Source organism: Bemisia tabaci, chromosome 9 (genome assembly GCF_918797505.1).
Source record: "Bemisia tabaci chromosome 9, PGI_BMITA_v3".
In the NCBI taxonomy this organism is placed as follows: Eukaryota; Metazoa; Arthropoda; class Insecta; order Hemiptera; family Aleyrodidae; genus Bemisia; species Bemisia tabaci.
This window is the reverse complement of record NC_092801.1, coordinates 15,718,586-15,740,140: the sequence shown is the minus strand read 5'-3', so window position 1 is coordinate 15,740,140 and position 21,555 is coordinate 15,718,586. Positions and strand designations below refer to the sequence as shown.

Here is a 21,555-nt window from a genome sequence, read left to right as displayed (position 1 = left end):
TTGAAACTGAGAAAATGTATGCAAAATCAAAGTTTTATACGTGCTTTCATAATTTTTGATCAGTGTACCTACTCTTGCAGTTTAATTTAGTACCACTGGATGATTCGAGTTCATAGATTGGCTATCCTTTTGGGCCCCAAGAGCTACATGACCTGATCAAACCTACCTACAAATTTTCGACTTTCCCTGTGAAGATACCCTACCCCGGATAGGGTGACATACGAGGGCGAGGGCGAAACGAGGGCGCATGGCAACCCTACAATGAAGATATTGTATGTGTGAGGGATTTGCGATTTGACCATTGATGCTTTTGTAAAAGTTCGCGAGAAACACGATGGTGCCACTGTTTTTCTCTGAAATCATCTCCCAACTAAAAAAAAGCTCTCAAAGTGAGGCCAAAATGGAGGGGATAGCCCACCCTACCCTGAGAGTCCACCTCTACATCAAAACAAACTCTCCATGCATAGATAGGGAGCAAATACATTCAGCAGGCTTGCCACTTTATTTGGGGACTCCAAAGCTGAAAACACGGCAACCCTGCTAATGTATTTGCTCCCTATCTTTGCATGGAGAGTTTGTTTTGATGTGGAGGTGGACTCTCAGGGTAGTGTGGGATATCCCCTCCATTTTGGCCTCACTGTGAGAGCTTTTTTTGAGCTTGGATATGATTTCAGAGAAAACCAGTGGCACCATCGTGTTTCTCGCGAACTTTTACATAAGAAGCAATGGTCAAATCGCAAATCCCTCACATATGCAACATCTTCATCAGGGCAGAGTCTTAACTTAAAAGTATTTTCATGAGAAATCATGCCGAAGAAACGGAGAGTTGCCAAAGCCAGAGAATAGCGGGAAAGCCGGGAATTTGTCGCTCCTCTGACGTAAGGGCGTATCTCTATATCCCCATAAGCCCTGAAAACCTTCAGGTTTAGCGGAAAACGGAGTTACGTCAGAGAAGCGTCGAAATGTCAGGATTTTAAAAAGTCAGGGTAAATCTGTGGACATGTCAGGGAAAATGATGCAAGTGTCAGTGATCTATAGTGTTAAGTCGCCTTTCTTTGCTTTCTAGAATGAGCTTGACGTTTCGAACAACAAATGCCGAAAACCTTTATCAAATTATGTATTTTTCATCATCGGGAATATCTTCAATTATTGTTGGGGAATCATACAAAAATGCGTCAGGGAAATCAGGTAATTGTAAGGGAGGTTCATTTTCTAAATTCTGTGGCAACCCCCAACTTGGAAAGTCAGTGAGCCTTTCTTTTGACTGAAAAACTGTGAAAAGTCACCGAAAATTCCGGGGATTTTAAAATCCAATAGATGCCACTTATTCTTCCGACCATCGCAGGTCACTTTTCTCCGTTCTCGCGATTCAATCCTCTTCAATTTCTTATTTTGTTTACATATTCAGCGATTCCAGTGATTTTTTCAGTGATTCGTGACGTACTCTCTACAAAATTATTTTCTTTTTCATGGTGAAGCACCATTGTCATTGATGTCCATCATTGATGTCCTCCATAATTCCGAGCTCATATTAACATTTTTTTAAAAAAATATATTTCTTCTCTTTCCTTAGGAATTACCGAAAATGAATGAACCTCTTCGCCCCACAATCATTCATATGGTCGGCGATGAATTGTTCTTTTGTAATTTTTTCTTATTTCGTACTAGATTAACCCGCAAGAGGTTTGCGAAACGCCCTTGCGGGGGTTGGGCCGCATAGCGTTTAGGGGGCCGTTGGCCTCTTAGTTCAGATGAAAACGTCAAAATGAACACACAAGCTTTCTCAGAGGAGATTTTTTGAACGAGAAGAGAATCCACCTTGACTCATATATCCATGATATAGATATCCTGATTGTGAGTTCGCCCTGACCCTCCCCCCCCCCCTCCCTTCATACGTGACACACAACAAGGCTTCCACGAAGGAGTCATAAACGCCATGATGATATTAATAATCCCGGGAGGATGCAAATCTCCAATCTTGCCTTGCCAGGTCCCTCGATGAGGAAGCGGAAATACCTGATGGCACTGTCACGCTAAGGAAAAACGCAGGATGAACAGTCGAATGTTGCCAAATGTCCTCTAAGAAAACATCTATTTTCGTAGGATGGTTATGAATACTTTTTCTTAAATTTTGAAGACTTTTCGGGTCAGACTGCGAGCAAAATTCTCCAAAAAATCGAAATAAGAATATGATAGATTTTCTCGAAAATGGAGATGTTGCATGTGTGAGGGATTTGCGATTTGACCATTGAGTCATATGTAAAAGTTCGTGAGAAACACGATGGTGCCACTGGTTTTCTCTGAAATCATCTCCCAAGCTCAAAAAAGCTCTCAAGTTGAGGCCAAAATGGAGGGGATATCCCACCCTACCCTGAGAGTCCACCTCTACATCAAAACAAACTCTCCATGCAAAGATAGGGAGCTAAATACATTAGCAGGGTTGCCGTGTTTTCAGTTTTGGAAACCTCAAATAAAGTGGCAACCCTGCTAATGTATTTGCTCCCTATCTTTGCACGAAGAGTTTGTCTTGATGTAGATGTGGACTCTCAGGATAGCGTGGGATATCCCCTCCATTTTGGCCTCAACTTGAGAACTTTTTTTGAGCTTGGGAGAAGATTTCAGAGAAAACCAGTGGCACCATCGTGTTTCTCGCGAACTTTTGCATAAGAATCAATGGTCAAATCGCAAATTCCTCACACATGCAACATCTCCATTGTCAGGGAATTTCATTATCTAAATTCTGTGGGAGCCTTGTACCCACTCAAATAATTTCAGCCTTGCCGGATATAGGATTTCCCGTTGTTTTTTTTTCAGTGAAAGGCTCGCACAACATGAAAGGCCTGCGGATCGACGTAAAGAAAGCCCTGAGCCGGATCGAGATGCAGAAGCTGGGAAGCCGTGGCGGTGGCGGAGGCGGCGCCGGTTGGCAACGGCTGAAGGCTCATACGGCGTTTTTCTTCAGCGAGGCTGAGTAGCGCACTATGCGCCGCACGCGCTGCCCAGGTTCGACGTCCGGCCTCCTATAATGGGATGAGTGGATAGGGTTACGTCTTCACGTCCGTGAGTTGATACGGTTACGTCTGCCGTCGGGTCAGGTTGGCTCAGAGTGACAGGTGGTGTGTGGAAGAGAGGGGCAGGGTGTAGTCGCGGCGCGGCGCGGCGGTGTCTCATCCCGTGAAAATGATCACCCACCAGATTTCAACTAAACCAGGGTGTGCACTGGTCCGGAAAGTCCGGAAATAGTACTGATTTTCAAGAGACGGTTGGAAGCACTGAAAAAGTATGGGAAATCCCGCAAGAGGGTCCGGAATTTTCTTCGCCTCATTCCACGCGTGATTTTACGATAGCCTGGAAAGTGGAAAGTATGTAATCCCTTGCGCATTGATTCTTCTTATTAGTGCAGTATTCGTTCGCTAAATTGCGTTTGTGCATGCAGCCAGTGTATGCTCAGGCCAGTAATGAGTTTCGAATTTTAGGACTTGGTCATTTTTGTCACGATTTGTACGTGAAATTTGGAATCTTGCTGTCTCTTAAGATAGGTATACTGAAATAGTACTGAATTTTTCCTGTCGAGGGGGTCCTGAATCCTTTGGAAAGCACTGACAAAATGTTGTAAGAGCACTGATTTTTTGTAGTAGCAGCACTGATAGTAGACCCTGTACATACAAATCGCTTCAATGTACGCCAGAAGGTCCTTGGCATCCGCTAAAGCACTTGGTGCCGTATATTTTGGGAATTTTTCAACCTGATACGAGATTGGTTTACGTGCCCGTAAGAGACGGTGCAAGGGACATCCCAGAGCTAAAAAAACACTCACAAAAGAACCTTCGAAAAATTTGAAAAGTTTAGAGTCTCTCTTATAGCATTTTGAGTATGTTCAGTGCTTCCCGTCATCTTGTGAACTCAAAATGAAATCAATAATTGAAGCAAAGAATTCACAACCCCTCTTTTTCCTCTGTAGGCAGTGATTCTTTTTGTATTATTACATTTTAATGGCCTCATTTGATCTATTTTAAAAGAATTATCACTTCCATGCTTCTAAAATTTTATTCGTTGCATTTCCCACCAATCGGAGTGAACCCAAAGAGTTTATTTGGATAAATCTTTCCGAGGCAACAAATAAAAACTAAGTAAAAATCACCAACAGAACGTTAAAAATTCGTCATTTTACGCAAAAGAATTACTTTCAGATTGCGATTTTTCAAGTGATACATTACCTTTTCGAATGAAAACATAAAAAAGTTGCAAGATGTCAGAGAAAACGTAAGTTATGCACTGCATAAGGCACGGTAGAGCCCGTTTCAATTTACTTTTCCTCTTTCGCAGGGAACGTTCCTTCCCTATCCAGCGCAAGCGCAGTGGCGTGGCGTGCTTTGCGATTTATCGATCGATCTGCCATTTAAACCCATGGAGAAGGATCGATTACAAGGTGTTCGCAACGAACACCTTAACAATCGATTATTTACAATAGCTTAAAATGGGGAAATATCGATAATCGATCATTCACGTCTCGCCACTGATCCTGCGCACATGTCGAAAGAGGAAAAGCGACGTGAAATGGACTTTATCTACATATAGACACAAAAAGTCGTTATTGGTTCCATTAAATCTCATGCAGCGGTGTAATTTTGTGTTCATCAACTATAAATCTATACTATAAGCTCCGAGACCTCCGTTCCGTTTCGTTTCAGTCTTTAAAGAAATATGAAGTATATGACGATTTTCTTACTCGATTCTTATTGGTCCAATCGCTCCCGCCCAGAGGGAGATCGGACATATGAGAGTCGGGTATGAAAATATTTTCATTTTTTTGGTTGTCCTTTTGTCAACGCTGGCCTAGGAGAACGCGAAGCGCCCCTGGGGGCTGGGGGCATATTAGATAACTTGTCACGCTTCCCGGTATGTTTGTTGCCTACGACAAAATTCAAGGCGAACCTTTAAGGAGACGATACCCGTCAATAACTTTACGCAGGTTTTATTAGTATGTGTAGCGAGATTAATGCATGTTTTTCGGATAGATTTGCTCCTGCGGCAAAATTGAAGACGAACTTCAGATGAATAAATATTCTCATAACTCTTACAGGGAGGGAGGTTTGAAAGAAATAATTTACTAGTTTTGACTATATGTATTATGTGAATTTCGAAAAACGATCAGGGTAAAAACAAATTCTATATCACAGACAACAGGAACATTATTATAGGGATGACAAGATTTAACAACCAATGAGTTGAACCATGCGAAGAGATATAATGATTAAATATGGCAAGTTCGCACCCTTAAAAGTTAGGCATTTACAAAGATCGATTTTTGGTTCAATCTTATGCATAAGGGGAGAGATTTATTCATTAATGGCCAAGATATTGCCCGCAAAATGTTGACTAAAATGAATAGGTATTTGTATTGCCAATCTTCTCCTCTTATTACATCATCGTCTTACCCGCTAAAAATATTTATCGTACATCATCGTCTTACCCGCTAAAAATATTTATCGACAATTTTTTTTATTTTATATTAATTTAACTTATGTGAACTTCAGTTTTAATTCATGAAGCGGAACATTTTACATAATAAATATGTGAACTATAAAAAAATGATTGTCTTAAACAAACCAAAAACTCGTATCTTAGACCCTTCCCCTATCTTCTTAAACACTTTAAACGGAAGCTTATGATTCACCGAAGGAGTTAGCGCATTCAATAATAAAATATGACAGGTATTGAAGAATCATTGATCACCGAAGACGTAGGTACAGCTGAATCTTTTAAGGGACTAAAATTTACTCGGAAGGGGCACAATTCGTTTATTAGGGATAGATCTTCAATAAATTGCCATCGCCGCGAAGTGACACCCTAAAGGCAAGGGATGGATAGCGGCTAAAGATAATGCGGAGAGTCAGCTAGCTGATTATTGAACTTTAAAGATAAAGAAAATTGAGCGATCCGATTGGTGGAAGCGAGTAGTTGGAATGGACAAACGAAGGATGGAAGACTCGCAATTTGTGCCGAGCACTTGTTTGCGCTTTCCGGCGCTTAAGAGAGGGAGAGATTGCAGTGGACGCGGTTTTCTGGGTATAAATTAACCCATTCGTGATGTTTCATGGCCGACTTTTCAGGGCCGGAGCTAGTTGTAAGTTTGGTCGGCTTCAGTCTTGGTTCTGGGCAGTCGGCTATGCGTTTTACGGAGATCTAGATCGCCGAGTGAGGTCCAACGATCTTAGTGCTCAGAGTGGACCGGGACCCATTCAGTTGCAAATGAGCTTTTGAGCATTTTGAGTTAGTGTCGTGGATCGTTTGTATCCATTTAGTTCATAAGAAATAAAGTATCGCACAGTACTTCTCGAGTTGTGGTCACTCTATCAAGAGCTCTGCTGCTACGTCCCCCATGCCAGGCAGCTCCAAGGATTCTGGACTCATCACCATCTTATTTTGGGTTGATTACATGGTGGAGGCGCCGGGTACTAACAGGAACCCGAGACGAACTAATATCAACCCACAAGCGGCCTTATAGTTGACCACCATATCCCCCCTTAGTCCATAACAACCACCCGTCCCAACCAACAGGATCGCCACATGTCTCCATCGTCTTCTGTGTCGATACTTCCAATTTGAATGATGAGTTCGCGGGGATTCACAATCAATTCACAATCCTATTTTGCACAAAAAACGGTGGTGGCACAAGAGCCCCAACGATTCGAGGCAGATCGGATGAAAATTGGATGTTTATTTATGCATAGGGCCCAGGGAGGATCTCCTGGCGTTCCGTCGAGAGGAAGGGACGCACACAGGGGGCTGACTACCGAGGTTAGGGAGCTACCGAGGGATCGCCCCCTAAACTTTGGCCTAAGCGGCTACTCCAAAATTTTTCCGCTTGGAAAAATTTAGGGATCTATAGTCTGTAACAACCACCCATTTTAAGCAATATGATCGCTCCAATTTCCCTTCGGCTTCTTTGTCTACAGTTTTATCTATCAACTCAATAATCAGTCCGCGACGGACTCGCGGATGGAGACGGTGACAATTGAAGGTTGCTATTACCTTTCCCATTACCTTTACCATTACCATTACCCTTGCCATTACCATTACCCTTGCCATTACCATTACCCTTGCCATTACCATTACCCTTGCCATTACCATTACCCTTGCCATTACCATTACCGTTACCATTACCATTACCATTACCATCACCATCACCATTGTCGTTTTCAGAGGCGATTTTGCGGAGTATGTCGCCGAAGGCCCCCTCGATACCTTCGAACACTTTTAACATTCCGGGCGTTGAGGCGAGCCCTATAAAGTCGATGACGTATACGTGCTTGCGTTTCCCGTGCCAGCCTTTGACCCGCTTGATGGTGACGTTTTTCTTGACGGCATCGATGACGGTGTAGGAAAGGATGGCGACCGTGTCGTGCAGTGCTATCTCCAGGACGAGTTCGTTTGGATCATGCATCCTGTCCTTGAGCAGGAGCTGCACCCCCTTCTGATTTTGCCGCGTGCAGTCTAGACACGGATCCCGCTCCCTCGCTATAGTCACCTACGGGCCCATTGTTGAAAGTTAATTACGTCATTCGTCGTGCTTCCTGCGGGTCTATTATTGAAATTTTGTGTTTGTCGGATGGATTTAGATTGCATAGGTTAAATGGCGGAGCGTGATTGGTTGGCTTTGTTTTATCGCTGCTTTGTCGTGCTTTTGCATGTCAGGTGGAATGGACGACATACTGTCAGAAACTCGATGCCTTCAGCTTGTCGTAAATTCCGCTTGAAAAAGGTACGACAACCAGCAATAAGATATTGTCGACTAATCACGCTCCGCCATTCAACCTATGTTATCTATGCCCGCCCGACAAACGCAAAGAAATATTATATAAAATAATATTAAAGAATTATTGCTAGTTCTATAGTATCATGTGAAATATGCATATAATACACAGAATCCAACTGTAAATGGGAGAATTGGTGCCATGTTTTGGTCGATAACTTCTGAGCCCGGTGTATGCCGATTTTCGGTCACTTTTTCGATACATTTTTGATCTAAAATGGCGATGTAGAATATGTAATAATGCATATCCTCTTTGTGTACATCAGATGGCCGGGCCCCCGTGTATCGAATAAAATCGATTATGTATCGAACAAGTTACCCGGCGAAACACGGGAGTCTCGAAATTCGGGACCCGGAAAATGCATTCAAGTGGAGCCAGCTCTCCCATTTACATTACAACTCTGTGTACCTACTCTATGGAATACGTGCCATCCAGACCGACATTTTTCGGTTTGGTGAACGGAAAGTTTAGTCCTCTCCGTTCCGCTCCGGTCGTTTCTGTTCAGGAACTGAACCCTTCGTTAGCCGTAAATAAAAGATACGAATTTATGCAATCGGATACACGTTCTTCTGCAAAATTTAACGCAGAACTCGATTTGCGCAACGAACATTACTGAAACTAACACCTACATATGTTATTCGATTTATCTTGAACCTAAATTATTTAATCCTCCTGCTCATGGAAAAACCAAAGGTCTGCGCGAGTTAAATCGGGTGCCTTGTTGTAGAAAAAGAGAAAGGGATCGGAAGGAACCACTAAACTGGCCTCGGCTGCGTAGAGTTCAAGCAACCGATGAGCGCGGCATGAAACGGAAGTCCGTGGTCGGGAGGGTGGCGGGGTGTAGGAGGCCGGGCAGGGACAGGGACACTGTCCAAGTGTCCAGCCTCCGTCGGGCGGAGCGTACCAGCGTTCGACGGGCGGGCGTCGCGGCGTGGCACAGGGAGGGGCGTGGCGAAGAGAGCAGAGGGAGACTGCCTCTGGAAGCGGTCGGGGGGCCCATGCAGTGCGGCGCGCGGGAGAAACATTTTCGGCGCGAATTTCTGGTACGCTATCAGCTTTATTATAATGATTTAATTAATTCCTTCCAGGAGAATTTCAACGGTTGTGTGGAGTCGCCATCTTGTTTGTTTACTTGTAACCGTAAGCGCACAGCATCATCCCATTTTTCGCGATAAATGAAAAATCAGCCCTCAAATGGTCATACTATGTCTACATAGGCACTCTTAAGAAGCGTGTATCAGAATGCTTAAACTCGTACCTTTCTAATGGTTTGATTCAGTAAAAATAAAAAAAGGAGGACGGAAAGGAAGGATCTTGGGGCGGGACCCACCTCCATCTTGGAAATATCCTTCCTGGGTTTGAGGTAGCCTTTCTTGTGGAGTTTGTACGCGGTGTTGAGGAGGCACTGGTAGCTCATCTTGTAGCGCGGGTTCTCCGGGGGGCTCCCCTTGTCGATGGTGACGTGCTTGGCGATGATCTTGATGAGGCAGAGGATGGCCGGCGCATTGTCTTGGGTCATGAGCATCCTCAAGATGAATCCCTTATACTTATCGTCCATATTCTCAGGCACCGCGTACTTCGACGGTGGGAGGAACCTAAAGCAAGTCCCAATCCAACTCATCCAGATTACCAGAGACCAACAGGGCCCCCCCATTCCTATTTTGGCAATGGTGGCAGCTTTTACATTCGGGACTCCAACATTCAACTGTTAACTTACCTACTAGGTGGATGCCTAGCAACGTGTTAAGTATTTCGTTTTGCAAACCGTTCATATTGTTTTATAGATTGGTAAACTTGTTTGCCTCATGACCCGAAGTTCATCATCCACCTAGTGGGCAACATGCATGATTGTTGCTCGCATAATATATAATTATCCGCAAGGAAGTGTTGAATCTCCAAAAGTAAAAGTTTCTACCTGTCGCCAAGAGGCCAATGAGTGAATTGACGCCAGAGACAAAGAGAGACCGTCTAGCTTATTGGCCACAGGTAGAAACTTTTATTTTCGGGGATTCGGTACTTCCGAATGAACAATTATATGAGACGATGAGCTTCGGGTGACGTCATGAACCAAACAAGTTCACTGAACATCGGTTTTTTTTGGCAATATAAAAAACTCAACACATTGCTGAGCATCCACCTAGTAGGTAGGTCAACAGTTGGATGATGGAGTCCCAGTAGTAAAAGCTTCTACCATTGCCAAGATACCAATGGAGAGTCTCTCTTTTTTCTCTAAACGTTGGAGTACGTGTATAGCGAGAGTATAGACAGGAGTGAAACTCCGAAAATCCATTAGGCCCTCACCGATGCCTCTCCGAATAAAATTAGGGTCCAAAAGGGCAGCCGACCTATGAATTCAGTGTTATTATTATAGTTGTTACGACTCGGCATTTCGACGGTGTAAGTCGGCAATCGCAAAACTCGGTTTGCGACGTCGCAGACTTCCTGTAATACTTTATTTTTTAAACGGAAAACTACTCAACCGCAATTCTATCAAACTGCAGTGATTTTTCTTCTCCGTGCGAAGAAAATTCTGCAAAAACTTCAAAACATTATGCCAATTTGTTCTCCTTTAAAAAATAACATAGAAGCGGAGATTTTCAGACACGACAAACGAGATATGTGATTGCGGACATAGATTTGTAATGCAGGTATTTGACTCAGGTTTTGCACAAATTTACTCATTTTTGCGGAAGAACGCGCATTTATGAACATTCTCGGCCATCTTGGCGTGAATTGAAATCTGAAGATTGGCAGTGAAATACTGTGTGTTAGAAGGCCAGCTACCCTTTTGAGCCCTAAAGCCCTCCATAAAGCGAGCTGTCCATACTGTCGCTGCACAGGTACTCTACGAAATGTTGTACTACCAATGTGAGTACTCACGTGAGCGGTTAGAGGGGAAATGAAGTAATCCTATTGCTTGAAACCGGTGATGGTTACAAGATAAAGGGGAATGCATACGATGGCTGTCGTGATAGCAGAGAGAGCCGCCGTAACTTTCAAATTTTCGCAATCGAGTTTCTTTCAAAATTCGTCTAATCTCTATCAGATGAAATCATTGAAACAGCTAAAACACCAAATTTGCCTTACTTATTTGTATAAAAACGAGACTTTTGAGAAAACTGTGGCTAATAGCTCAAAAGTTGACGTCGTTTTGGATGAAACATGAGGAATTATTACGCCAGAGAGCCAATGAGAGGAGTAACTTTAAGTGAAATAGTGCCCTTTTTTGCCAATTTCGAGCCTGAAAATTTGATTTTCGCACAGCCAAAACGCAACCGCTTAAGAACGATTGCCATGCCGAACACTACTAGCCTGTATTAAAAAATGAATAATACATTTTCTATGGAGTTTTATTTTATATATTTTAATCCATTTTATTTTTTTTTATCATATTTGTATGTATTTTCTCAAAACTTCAGTTTTACACTCACGGTTTTTTACGCTGAATGAACTAAATGATGAACTAACTTTAGGATTTCTCGTGGATTGCCGATCGTTCGTCTGTTACTTACCTCCTTTATCCTTTGCAACCGCCCTTTTCCATCAATAGGGACGCTCCATCGTCCCATCTTCCTCTTTGTCTATAGTTTTGTCTACAAATTTCAATAATCCTTCCCAAAGCTGCTTTATCTTGTTGCCGGAAAATCTGTCCAAACGTCGAGTTTCGATTCCGATATTAACGGAGATATTGGCTGCCGTTTTAGCCCATAGGAGCTCCCTGACCTATCCTCAAAAATTACCGACATGTCCAGATAGACCAGAGACTCTCTACTGGCCTCTTGGTGACAGGTGGTTTTCATTTTCGGGGATTCAACACTTCGATGTATCGATCATGGACCTTGTAAGGGAGCAACAGTCATCATACCTGCTAGGTGGATGATGAGCTTTAGGTAACGTAATAGCGCTGCCTCCATTCGTCACAATGGCGTCAAAATGGAAGCTCAAAGTGAATCGATTTCAACGATAACTGGCTCAAAGTCGGGACTTGACGCGATTGATGAGTGTTGCAACTCAAAGTAGAGCGGCGCGACTCTTTTTTGATCAACAATCGCGAACAGATCGTATTTATCGATCCCCTTTGAGCTTCCATTTTGACGTCATTTTGACGAGTGGACACAGGGCTAATGAGCCGAATCAGTCTGCGCCACTTCGGTGTGTCGGCGAAATGAAACACTCAACACGTTGTTCATGATCCACCTAGCATAGGTAAGTCAACAGTTGAATGTTGGAGTCCCGGAAGTAAAAGCTTCCACCATCGCCAAGATAGCAACAGAGGGTCTCTTGTCTCTGGACATGTCCGTGCTCTCCCCATATAGGTACTCTGATCAAAACACGACTCTGCGAATAGCAGAACAAAGTCATCACTAACCCATTGGTAAAGTTTGGCCGAGCATCAGAACTCAAAGGGACCCCCCCACCATTTTTTCCCATTGGTCAATGATGAGAGTGACAGGTACGTACCGTTCTAAGTAGGGGCGTATGTAGTTCCACTCGAGAAGAGCGCGGACACGATCCACGGTGGTCCAGTGGACCGTCGCTGCCATGAATCCGCGGAGGGCCGCGTTCCTTGCCGACGCGAGGGTCTCCTTCGACGGGACCCGGCTCCAGACCGCCCCGTAGACGGTGCTCAAGGCCGACGTGCCCATCTGCACGTACTGGTTCTTCCCGAGGGACCTCGCGCGCTTCAATGCGGCCTCGCCCCATTGCGTCCCGGCAGTGCGCCTGTAGAGATTTCGCCCGAGGCTGTCGACTGAAGAAAGGCCTTGCTTGATCACGTTCAGGGCGCGCGTCCTCAGGCGAAGCCCCGAACGCTTTTTCCTTGAGTGCCCTTGTTTTGAAGTCGCTGAGAAGTAGGTTTCTGATCCCTTCGAAGAGTTCCCTGCATTCTTCGGTGGACTCCTCGATGGAGCCTGTTTGCCGAGGTCGCCGCCCGAACTACCCGGATGCTCTCCTTGTACTAGTTTAATTCGTGAATACGCGGAATAAGGGGGTTGTACTGGGATGTCCCTTGTCCCTTGATTCTTCGGTGATTCCGTTATTGGAATATCCCTTGCTCCTGGATTCTTCGGTGAACTAAATGTAGAACTCGCTGAGTAGAAGGTTGCTGGACTGCTAGCAGAAGAGCGCGATTTTGGAGAGTCGGAGACGCTCTTTCGTGGATTGCCCAATCCTTTTGGACTGCGAACCTCGAGGCGAGAATCTGAGCTCGTTGAAAAGTTTGTGGCTGGACTCTTGGAAACGTTAGCTTCTTTACTATCCGTGGAGATTTTTTTTGAAATTTCTGAGAGGTTCGTTCCTGGATCGTTCGAGTAGTTAGTTCTTGAGTTCTTAAAGAAGTTCACTCCTACGTTCTCTGAAAGGGGAGCTCCTGTACTCTTACGAGAGTGTTTTCTCGGATTCTCCAAGCCTGAAAGCCTAGTTGTTTTGCTCGAGTTAGTACCTGCATTCTCAGTGACGGTCGTTTCGCGACTCGTCTTATTCTTAGTTCTTAAACTTCCTGAGGTTTTAGCCCCTGAACATTCTGGAAGGTTAGCTCTTGTACTCTCTGAAGAATATTTTGTTCCTGAATTCTCTGCGAAGTTCGTTCCTGGAATCCCTGTAGAGTTAACTTTTGGTTCCCGCACGATGTTAACTTTTAGGCTTGCTGGAAAATAAGTTTCTTTATCATTTAATGTGTTCGTAATGGGCACTTCCTTTGTTTCTGGACTCTTCGTTGCCCCAGCTCTTGAATTCCCTGAAAAATTTGATCTTGGACTCTTTGAAAAAGTTGCCTCTACTATCTTCTTATATTTACTTGCTGAACTCTCTGAAAAGTCAGCTTCTAAAGTATGTGATACGGTAGTTTTTGAACTCTCTGGAAACGCAGTCTTTAAACTTTCTGCGGAGTTAACTTTTGGCATATCTAAGAATTGAACTTCTAAACTCTCTGATAATTCGTTATCTGAGCTCTCTACATATCTAGTATCACTACCCTCTGCCAAGTTAGTTCTTGAATTCTGCGACAAATTGGCTTTTGGACTTATCAGAATGGTAGTTTTTGAACTTCCAAAAAATTCAGTCTCTGGTCGCACGTTGAGTATAAAGTAGCCTGTCCGAGTAGTTGTCGATCTTTGCGTTCGATGGCTCGACTTTTGGGCTATAAATAAGCTTGACTTTTTGATATCCGAAAAGCTTGAATCCTCAGTCGCCTTCGGTGGTAATTCAAGCTCAGGTTCAAAGACTTTCCCTTTATTCTGATTTAACAAGAGAGAACGCTTAGAGCGATGAAAAACTGTCATTTTTAGTTGTTTATTTAGAGGGGTATATCTTCCCGCGGGGTGTTTCTCTTTAAGACTAATCGATAATGATTGAGAAACCTGATCGAAGTCACTCCTAGTAGTATCCTGTAGTTGATTCGCGTCTACGAGCTTCTTCCTTCTTTCCCGCTTCGTCACTTGAGCGGTTTTCAGAGGAAGGGGGTACGCAACTTGTTGATTGTGACATTTTTCATCAGGGATAGCGTGGACAGTAGCACTTGCGTTGTCTTGTTCGTCTTCATTTATAACCAACGCTTCCGAGCTGGACGCATCCTGAAATTGAAGTAGAATTGGATAGCTCTTATTCACATCTTGACGGTCAATGACCCAAACGACGTATCTCGTTTGCAGTGTTTAAAAATCCTCACTCCTATTTTACTTTTTCAAGGAGAACAAATCAACTTCATCCCTTCAGAATCTACCTTGCACAGAGAAAAAAAGTCACAAGAATCTAACTCACGTCGAGCGCTTCTCCGTTTCAAAAGTAAATCGTGACAGGGAGACTGCAACGTTGCAAACCGAGATACGTGGTTTCGGCGTTTCGCCGGTGGTTTATATACCACATATCGATGGCCAAAATACGAGAATACGTATCTCCGAAAGCGACGATTCAGTCTTCCGTCATGGGTACTTTATTTTATCTTCGGAACACTAATCAACGCGATTTCTTGAAAACTTCCTTGCTTTTTCTTCTCCGTCAGCAGAATTTATGCAGGTTGACTGAACATACGTCTGCAGACACATTTTAGCGAAAATGCGTGTTTATCTATCATTCCGAGGCTTTTTTGACACCAAGCGCATCGTCTAACTGAAATGAGCTTTCGATATGTTATCAAGGAGGCTTTAAGGCACATTTTAACCCTATTTTGGTTTTAGGTAGATGATGCGCTCATAGTTAAAAAAAAACGTTTTCAAAAGTCGACTTTTAAGGGGCATCCGCAAAAATCCTAGGGAATTACGTCGGTAGGGTTTTTTTTGCTACAATTAAAGAAAATCTCCCTGTAAGAGTTTAACAAGGCTTGATAACTGCCCTCAATAATATACGTAGCGTGCGTACAGTTAGAGAGACGTGTTTCTCTAAGAGTTTTGCGGATGCCCCTTAAAAGTCGACTTTTGAAAAAGTTTTTTTTTAAACTATGAGCGCATCATCTAACTAAAACCAAACCAGGGTTACAATGTGCCCTAAAGCCTCCTTGATAACACATCAAAAGCTCGTTATAGTTAGACGATGCACTGAGTGTCAAAAAAGCCTCGAAGTGATAGAAAAACACGCATTATCACTAAAATGCGCCTGTAGACGTATGTTCAGGCAACCGTTTGACACGGATCCAGTGACCTATAGGCCAAATCATGATTATTTCCGTAAACTAAATTGAGTCAACTTAAAAAACCCGCATAGATTCTGGGGGAGGGGGGGGCGGCGGGCAAAAAAGGCCCTTATCGATACCGCTCCTTTTAAGCCATAAAGTTGACTTGTTCTTCTTCGAAAAAATAAAAAAAAAAGGAGCGGAAATTTTGAAACACCGTTACGTGGTCACACAGCTGTACACAGGAACACAGGCACGCGGTCTCTCACTTTCGACACACAATCTCTATATTTCTACGTGTGACAGGATCTGCGAGAAGGGACCTTTCTTCCAAAAATGTAAAATTGAGTATTGGCACTACTGCATTGAAGAAGAAAATCTTGACATTTGTTTGACACACAAGTTTGACTCTGAAAGTTCAAAAATAAATGGAGGATGTGGCGTCTTAAATTTTCATGACATTCACGCAGAAGAAGAGTTCAGACATTTAAACTCAAAATCGTCAATTTTGACCTTTTCCTCCTAACTCGGATCTCCTGGACGATTTTCTCTCGGAAGATATATAAGGTCCTTTTCACAGATCCAGTCGCATATTCTAATGAGCATATCTATGTCGCATACGACAGGAGGCTGAAAATCACCTCGTTGGATAGGATTTTGCCTGCATTTCAATCAATGGGCGTAGCACCAAGGAATGGAATGAATAAATAAATATGATAGGGAAGGAGATGCCTTAACTGCGAATATGACGTAAAAGTGAATCACATTTCATCGGAAAAATTCGCTTCACAGTGACTTCAGGTGTAAAAATGAAGTTTTAGTCGTCTCGAGTAAAGCTTCACTCCGGGTATATTTTGTGGGAAAAAATGAGTTCAGAAGCCCTTTTTTGGCCTCCAGATCCGAGCTTACCTACCTATCTGCGTCATAAGCTACTGAGTAGTTTTTCAAATGTGTATGCGATCGATTACGGGAAAAGAGACTTCAGCCCAAGGAGGCAATATTGTAGTGAAACAGGTTTTGTAGAATCCCTTTATACCCAGAGTTACGACATCTCAATTCTGGTCGGGCTTGGTTGGGGTCAGAGACAACTGGAAGTGGCCTAAAAAAAAAATCCAATTCTAATTGGTTCTCGGTCATGGAGCAGAGACAAGAGACCCTCCACTGGCCTCCTAACGACAGGTGGAAGATTTTACTTTCGGGGATTCAACAGTTCCTTATGGACAATTATTAGGGACGCCAGTCATCACCTCAATTTCGGCTGTTGACCTACCTACATGGTCGATGATGAGCTTCGGGTGACGTCATGAGCCAAACAAGTCTCGCAAACTTCGGCCATTTTCGACTTGTTTGCAAAACGAAACTGCCAACACGTTGTTAAACATCAACCATGTAGGTAAGTCAACAGTAGAATGCTGAAGTCCCGAAAGTAAAAGCTTCCACAATGGCCAAGATACTAGTGGAGGGTCTCTTGTCTCTGTCATGGAGTCACAAAAGAGTGCACCAAGATGGCGGTGGCTCGAATGTGAACATAAATAATGAAAATATAACCTATTTGTGATTTATCAAGAGTAAATTGTTGTTCTCATCGCACCAAAATGAAAATAGATTCAGAAATTATCCACAAATCATTTTCATTTTATTTTATTGCAATTTCCTTGGTTAGGTTTTGATCAGTTTTGTCGATGTTGTTGTTTTTGGATGACAGACATCGCAGGATTCCTTATTCTTATCCCTCAATATCGTCCGTTTGGGTGCACACTTTTGTGGCACCATGGCCAGCCCAGGCCAGTTGATAATCGAGATGTCTTAACTCTGGGTATAAAGGGACTCTAGGGTTTTGCACAGCTAGACGGGTCCTAAAATCGACTTTCGACAGGACTTTAACAAATAATTCGCTTAAGCAGGCGCTAATGCACTCTTGCGCCTAAAAAGAGCGCCGAGTCGCATTATAATTTGACAATTTCTCGCATTAACATAATCGATTTGAATTTTAGATTGCTGTTATCGCGAGCAACTGCGTTATCATTTAATATTGGTACATCTGCGGTCGTCTGTGCGGCGACCAGTAGAGCGTGTGGCTTACCGCGTCAAATTGAAATCGCTGATAATTTTCACGATTTGATTTGAACGGCATTTCAGTTTTCCTAATATCATAACCAATCTTTTCGGCAGCTCTTGAACGCCGAGAGGTAGAAAGCTCGTTTCTTTACTTTCTGCAAAGTTTTACTAATTGCGCCGAACGGTTAACGCAGTAAACCAGGACACGCTACATGTGGAAATTCGTAGCATGGACCACATTCTCTGCATGATTGCGTTCGCAGTAAGAACTTAATCAGCTGTTAGACATACGCAGCATGACTTCCTGTTTGATCGTCATTCAATAAGAGCAGTTTCATTTATCTCTCATGAGTACAGTTTCATTTTTGTTAGCCATTATCATTTCCCATTTTCCTTTTATTCCCGCTGTACTTAGCAATGTGTTTGTGTAAGCAGCGTGCCTCTAGAACACCACCAGGGATGTCCCTTTCCAATTTTCCTTTCATTTTTCAATGCAGAAAATCAGCAAGTACTAAACAATGGTTCTTTCTCGATTTTGTTTTTTTACACCACCATTCCCTGGTTCGGTCCGGTCCGTCGGTGGGACGTTCTTTGCCCCAACATTTTTTTAAAACACACCTGTTTGCTTCAAATACCAATAAATCCATTTTGAGTTTTTGTGGATGAGCTCGCGCCTTCTCAAAAGGAGACTTAATGCCATCAACGCTCGAATTCAGGTTATGAATACTAGAGCGTAGAGAAGTGGTCTGTACAGATTTCTGGACTTAAAGCACCCACGTGATGATGTCCAACGGAACCGGAGTTATGGCAGTTTGAGCTTATTGTAATTCCAAGACCGTGGTTTTGAGGAAAAGCTTTTACAAATTTTAGTTTGCCATGTCCAGGGTCAATAATTATTGGGATCAAACACAACTCTACGCCCTAGGTTTTGTCATGGAAACGAATTAAAACGACCGCATTGCATCTTTCAAAACCCTGGAGCCATTTTTCCGTCAAAATCCTAAAATCTGATTTTTCGACCCGACCCAAAGAAAAATTGCTCTACTGAAAATGTTACTCTCGTGAATTATGGCCCCTTTTCCTTATACGGCCAAAATTTAGGGCGTTCTTTGTCCCGCAATTTTCAAAGAATATTAAGAATATCTATGCTCTGAATATCAATAGCTTGATTTTTAATTTATATTGCCTGAAAATCTTTAACTTTCGAAAAATCGCGTTACACCGCGGCAAGGCGTGCTTTGCGATAAACTATCGATTCTTTACCACAGCCTCTAATCGGGAAATATCGACAACTGATCATTCACGCCTCGCCACTGCGTTATGTAATGCAGCACCTCACTCCTCCTACCTTGGAAATATAAAAAGTAATCTCAAATAATGAGATATGTATGATTTAAAAAAAGACAAATAAATCGATAAAGCTTGTATTCGTGGAGAGAATGATAAAAGTGTCAGATACAAGAGCTAAAGTACCAGTTTGTATAAATGTAAAGGAAATAACTGAAAATTGTTCAGAAATTATTTTAGTTCAAATAAAATTTAATAATTCTTACCCCAATAATGTGGGCTCGGGTAACCTCCCCTCTCCCATTCAAAGTACATATTCTATGAAGGGCCCTAAAAATTTAGGAGAGTAGAAACTTACCGTTTGACTATATACAGCTGACACCACTGCGATGACTACAAGCCAGAACATTATACTGCGCGACCGAATGAAATAAAACACGTGTCAAACAACGGCTCCAGTTTTCGTAACGCGAAAGATCCATCTCAGACACAACTCACAATTTTTCCACTCACGCAACGCGGCTCTTCGAAATTGACGACAAACGAGTGCGAAAGTATATGGAAAAATAAGTGCTCGGACGAAAATACAGCAAAGGCAGATAGTACAAAAACCGAAAAAAAACAGCTCACATAGCGGTGAACACAAAGGCATATGCACTCAGGCAGGCGTGCGTACGGTTGGACGAAACCGCCGTAAGCAAAAAACACTGAAGCATAAAAATGTGACTGAAAAAACTGTCGGCTTTATCAAACGCAGCGAGTCGAACATGTTTTAAATGACGACACAGCCGAGGCTAGGAGGGCCGCGAACTCAACCGCAATTCAAAACCGCATCTAGCACCGAAACCATCGGCGTTTTTAGAAGACTGAACGTAACTGCATTGTTGAAAAACAGTTACGTTCCGTAACTGTATTTCAACATTGTAAAATTTCCACTCGCTAATAAATAAAAACTTGCACAAATATGTTCTTGTCAAAATCGAACCGTCAGAGTCAATTTTTCAACCATGGAAATTTCCTGAAAATGGGACAGTGGCAAGCAGAGACTAGAGTCCCTTTCTACTGATTGTGAGAGTAAATAAAACAGTGCGCATCCATTTCTGATTGATTCCTATATTTTAGGCCTTCACAGTGTCACACATGGGAATAAAGATTACATTTTCACCAATTGCACGGATTATAAACTTCAATGGACCGGGACATTGGGGATACGGCAAGAAACAAATGGAATGAGAGAGGAAACGATGATAGGACTTCGGGAGTGGGTCGATCAAAGATTACAAAAAACTTCCGATTTGTGTAATCTGTATTTCCGTTTCTGACATCCATAAGCCGCGTTGTCTCAACTCTCTCTATAAAAGGACTTTAGCTGAGACATGAGACCGTCCAGGCGTCCACTGGTCTCCTGGCGACAGGTGGAAGCTTTTACTCTTAGGGATTCAACATTTCCCTATGGACAATTATAAGGGGGCTACAGTCAGGGCCGGATTAGGGGGATGGCCACATGGGCCGCGGCCCATGGCGGCAAATCTATAGGGGGCGGCAAATTTTGCAATTTTTTTAAATGTAGGTATAAAAAAAATCGGATTTAGAAAAAAAAATTACAAACGAGGAAAGGCGTCAAAATCTCTCATTTCCTGAGAGTGTAGTAATTTCTAATTTTGTCGTCTCTCAGTGATACAAGAGACAGCACCCTAAATAAGTCGAGTTACGAGAGAAAGCAAACACGCAATCTGGCCTGGAACGGCGTGACTTAGAGAGAAATGATAACGAGGACTTTAGATGAAAAGGAGAAGCCCTCGGCGCGGCGATCGGCATGTAACACATATTAGCGCCTACAAGACTGCACGAATACTTCACGCATTGCATCAAACACAGTGCGGTCATTGCGGTCAGCGTGAAACGGATAGCGCCTACAAGAATGCATGAATACCTCACGCATTGCGGCAAACACAGTGCGGTCAGCGTGAAACGCATAGCGCCTACAAGCCTGCGTGAATACTTCACGCATTGCGTCCAACACGGTGCGGTCTGCGCGGCGCGGCGGCGGAAGTTAAAATTATTAAACCACATTTATGTTTGTTCTTTCATAATTTTTTCGTTCATTTCTTATGAATGAAAGGCCTAGTCCACACAGAGATAGGTTGACGAAAATTAACTTTCCCGCAAAGTTCCGTGAACTTTTGCTAGTAGTGTTGACAGGGTTTTCCCAAAAAATGTGTTCAACACGAGTAAATGTGTCTTATGCACCCCTACCCCGCTCGCACGTTCATTTCATGGTTTTTATCGAGTTTCAAAAGGAATGAGAAGGGGGTGGCAAAATATAGGCGGCCCATGGGCGGCAAGCTGGCGAATCCGGCCCTGGCTACAGTCATCACCCTTTGTTCGGCTGTTGACCTACCCAATAGGTGAATGATGAGCTTCGGGTGACGTCATGAGCCAAAGACATCTCCCAAACTTTGGTTGTTTGCAAAACGAAACTCCCAACACGTTGTTAACCACCCCCATACTAGGTACACCTAGGTCAACAGTTGAATGCTGAAGTCTCGAAAGTAGAAGGTTCCACCATATCCAAGACATCAGTGGAGGGTATCTTGTCTCTGGTGACAAGGAAGTTTTGCAGGGTTATAATGCAATTTACCCAACGTAAACTTTCGTGGAAAACCCGACAAATTTCTGAAAAAATTCAAAAAATAATTTTAAAGGGATGAAATCTAATCAAAATTTGACCAATCCAAAGCCGGCAGTCGAGATTGCGTTAAAGGCAATGCTTAAAGCTAAGATCAGCCA

The 21,555-nt window shown here is 43.1% G+C and overlaps 2 protein-coding genes and 1 long non-coding RNA gene across 3 annotated transcripts in view; 1 reads left to right on the top strand and 2 right to left on the bottom strand.

The window, feature by feature from the left end:
• Positions 1-21,555, top strand: part of LOC140225491 (uncharacterized) — a 41,914-nt gene that overhangs the window by 8,638 nt on the left and 11,721 nt on the right. The window lies entirely within an intron of this gene.
• LOC109036995 (uncharacterized) overlaps positions 1-21,555 on the bottom strand; it is a 56,795-nt gene that overhangs the window by 28,302 nt on the left and 6,938 nt on the right. The gene's annotated exons all lie outside the window — the stretch shown is intronic.
• Positions 2,983-20,222, bottom strand: LOC109036999 (uncharacterized). Its single transcript, XM_072304587.1, has 4 exons — positions 19,124-20,222; positions 12,279-14,386; positions 9,148-9,412; positions 2,983-7,531 (listed from the first exon to the last, which is right to left on the bottom strand). Exons 1-4 carry the CDS (start codon positions 19,172-19,174, stop codon positions 6,974-6,976), a joined length of 2,982 nt encoding a protein of 993 aa, XP_072160688.1. The 5' UTR covers positions 19,175-20,222; the 3' UTR covers positions 2,983-6,973.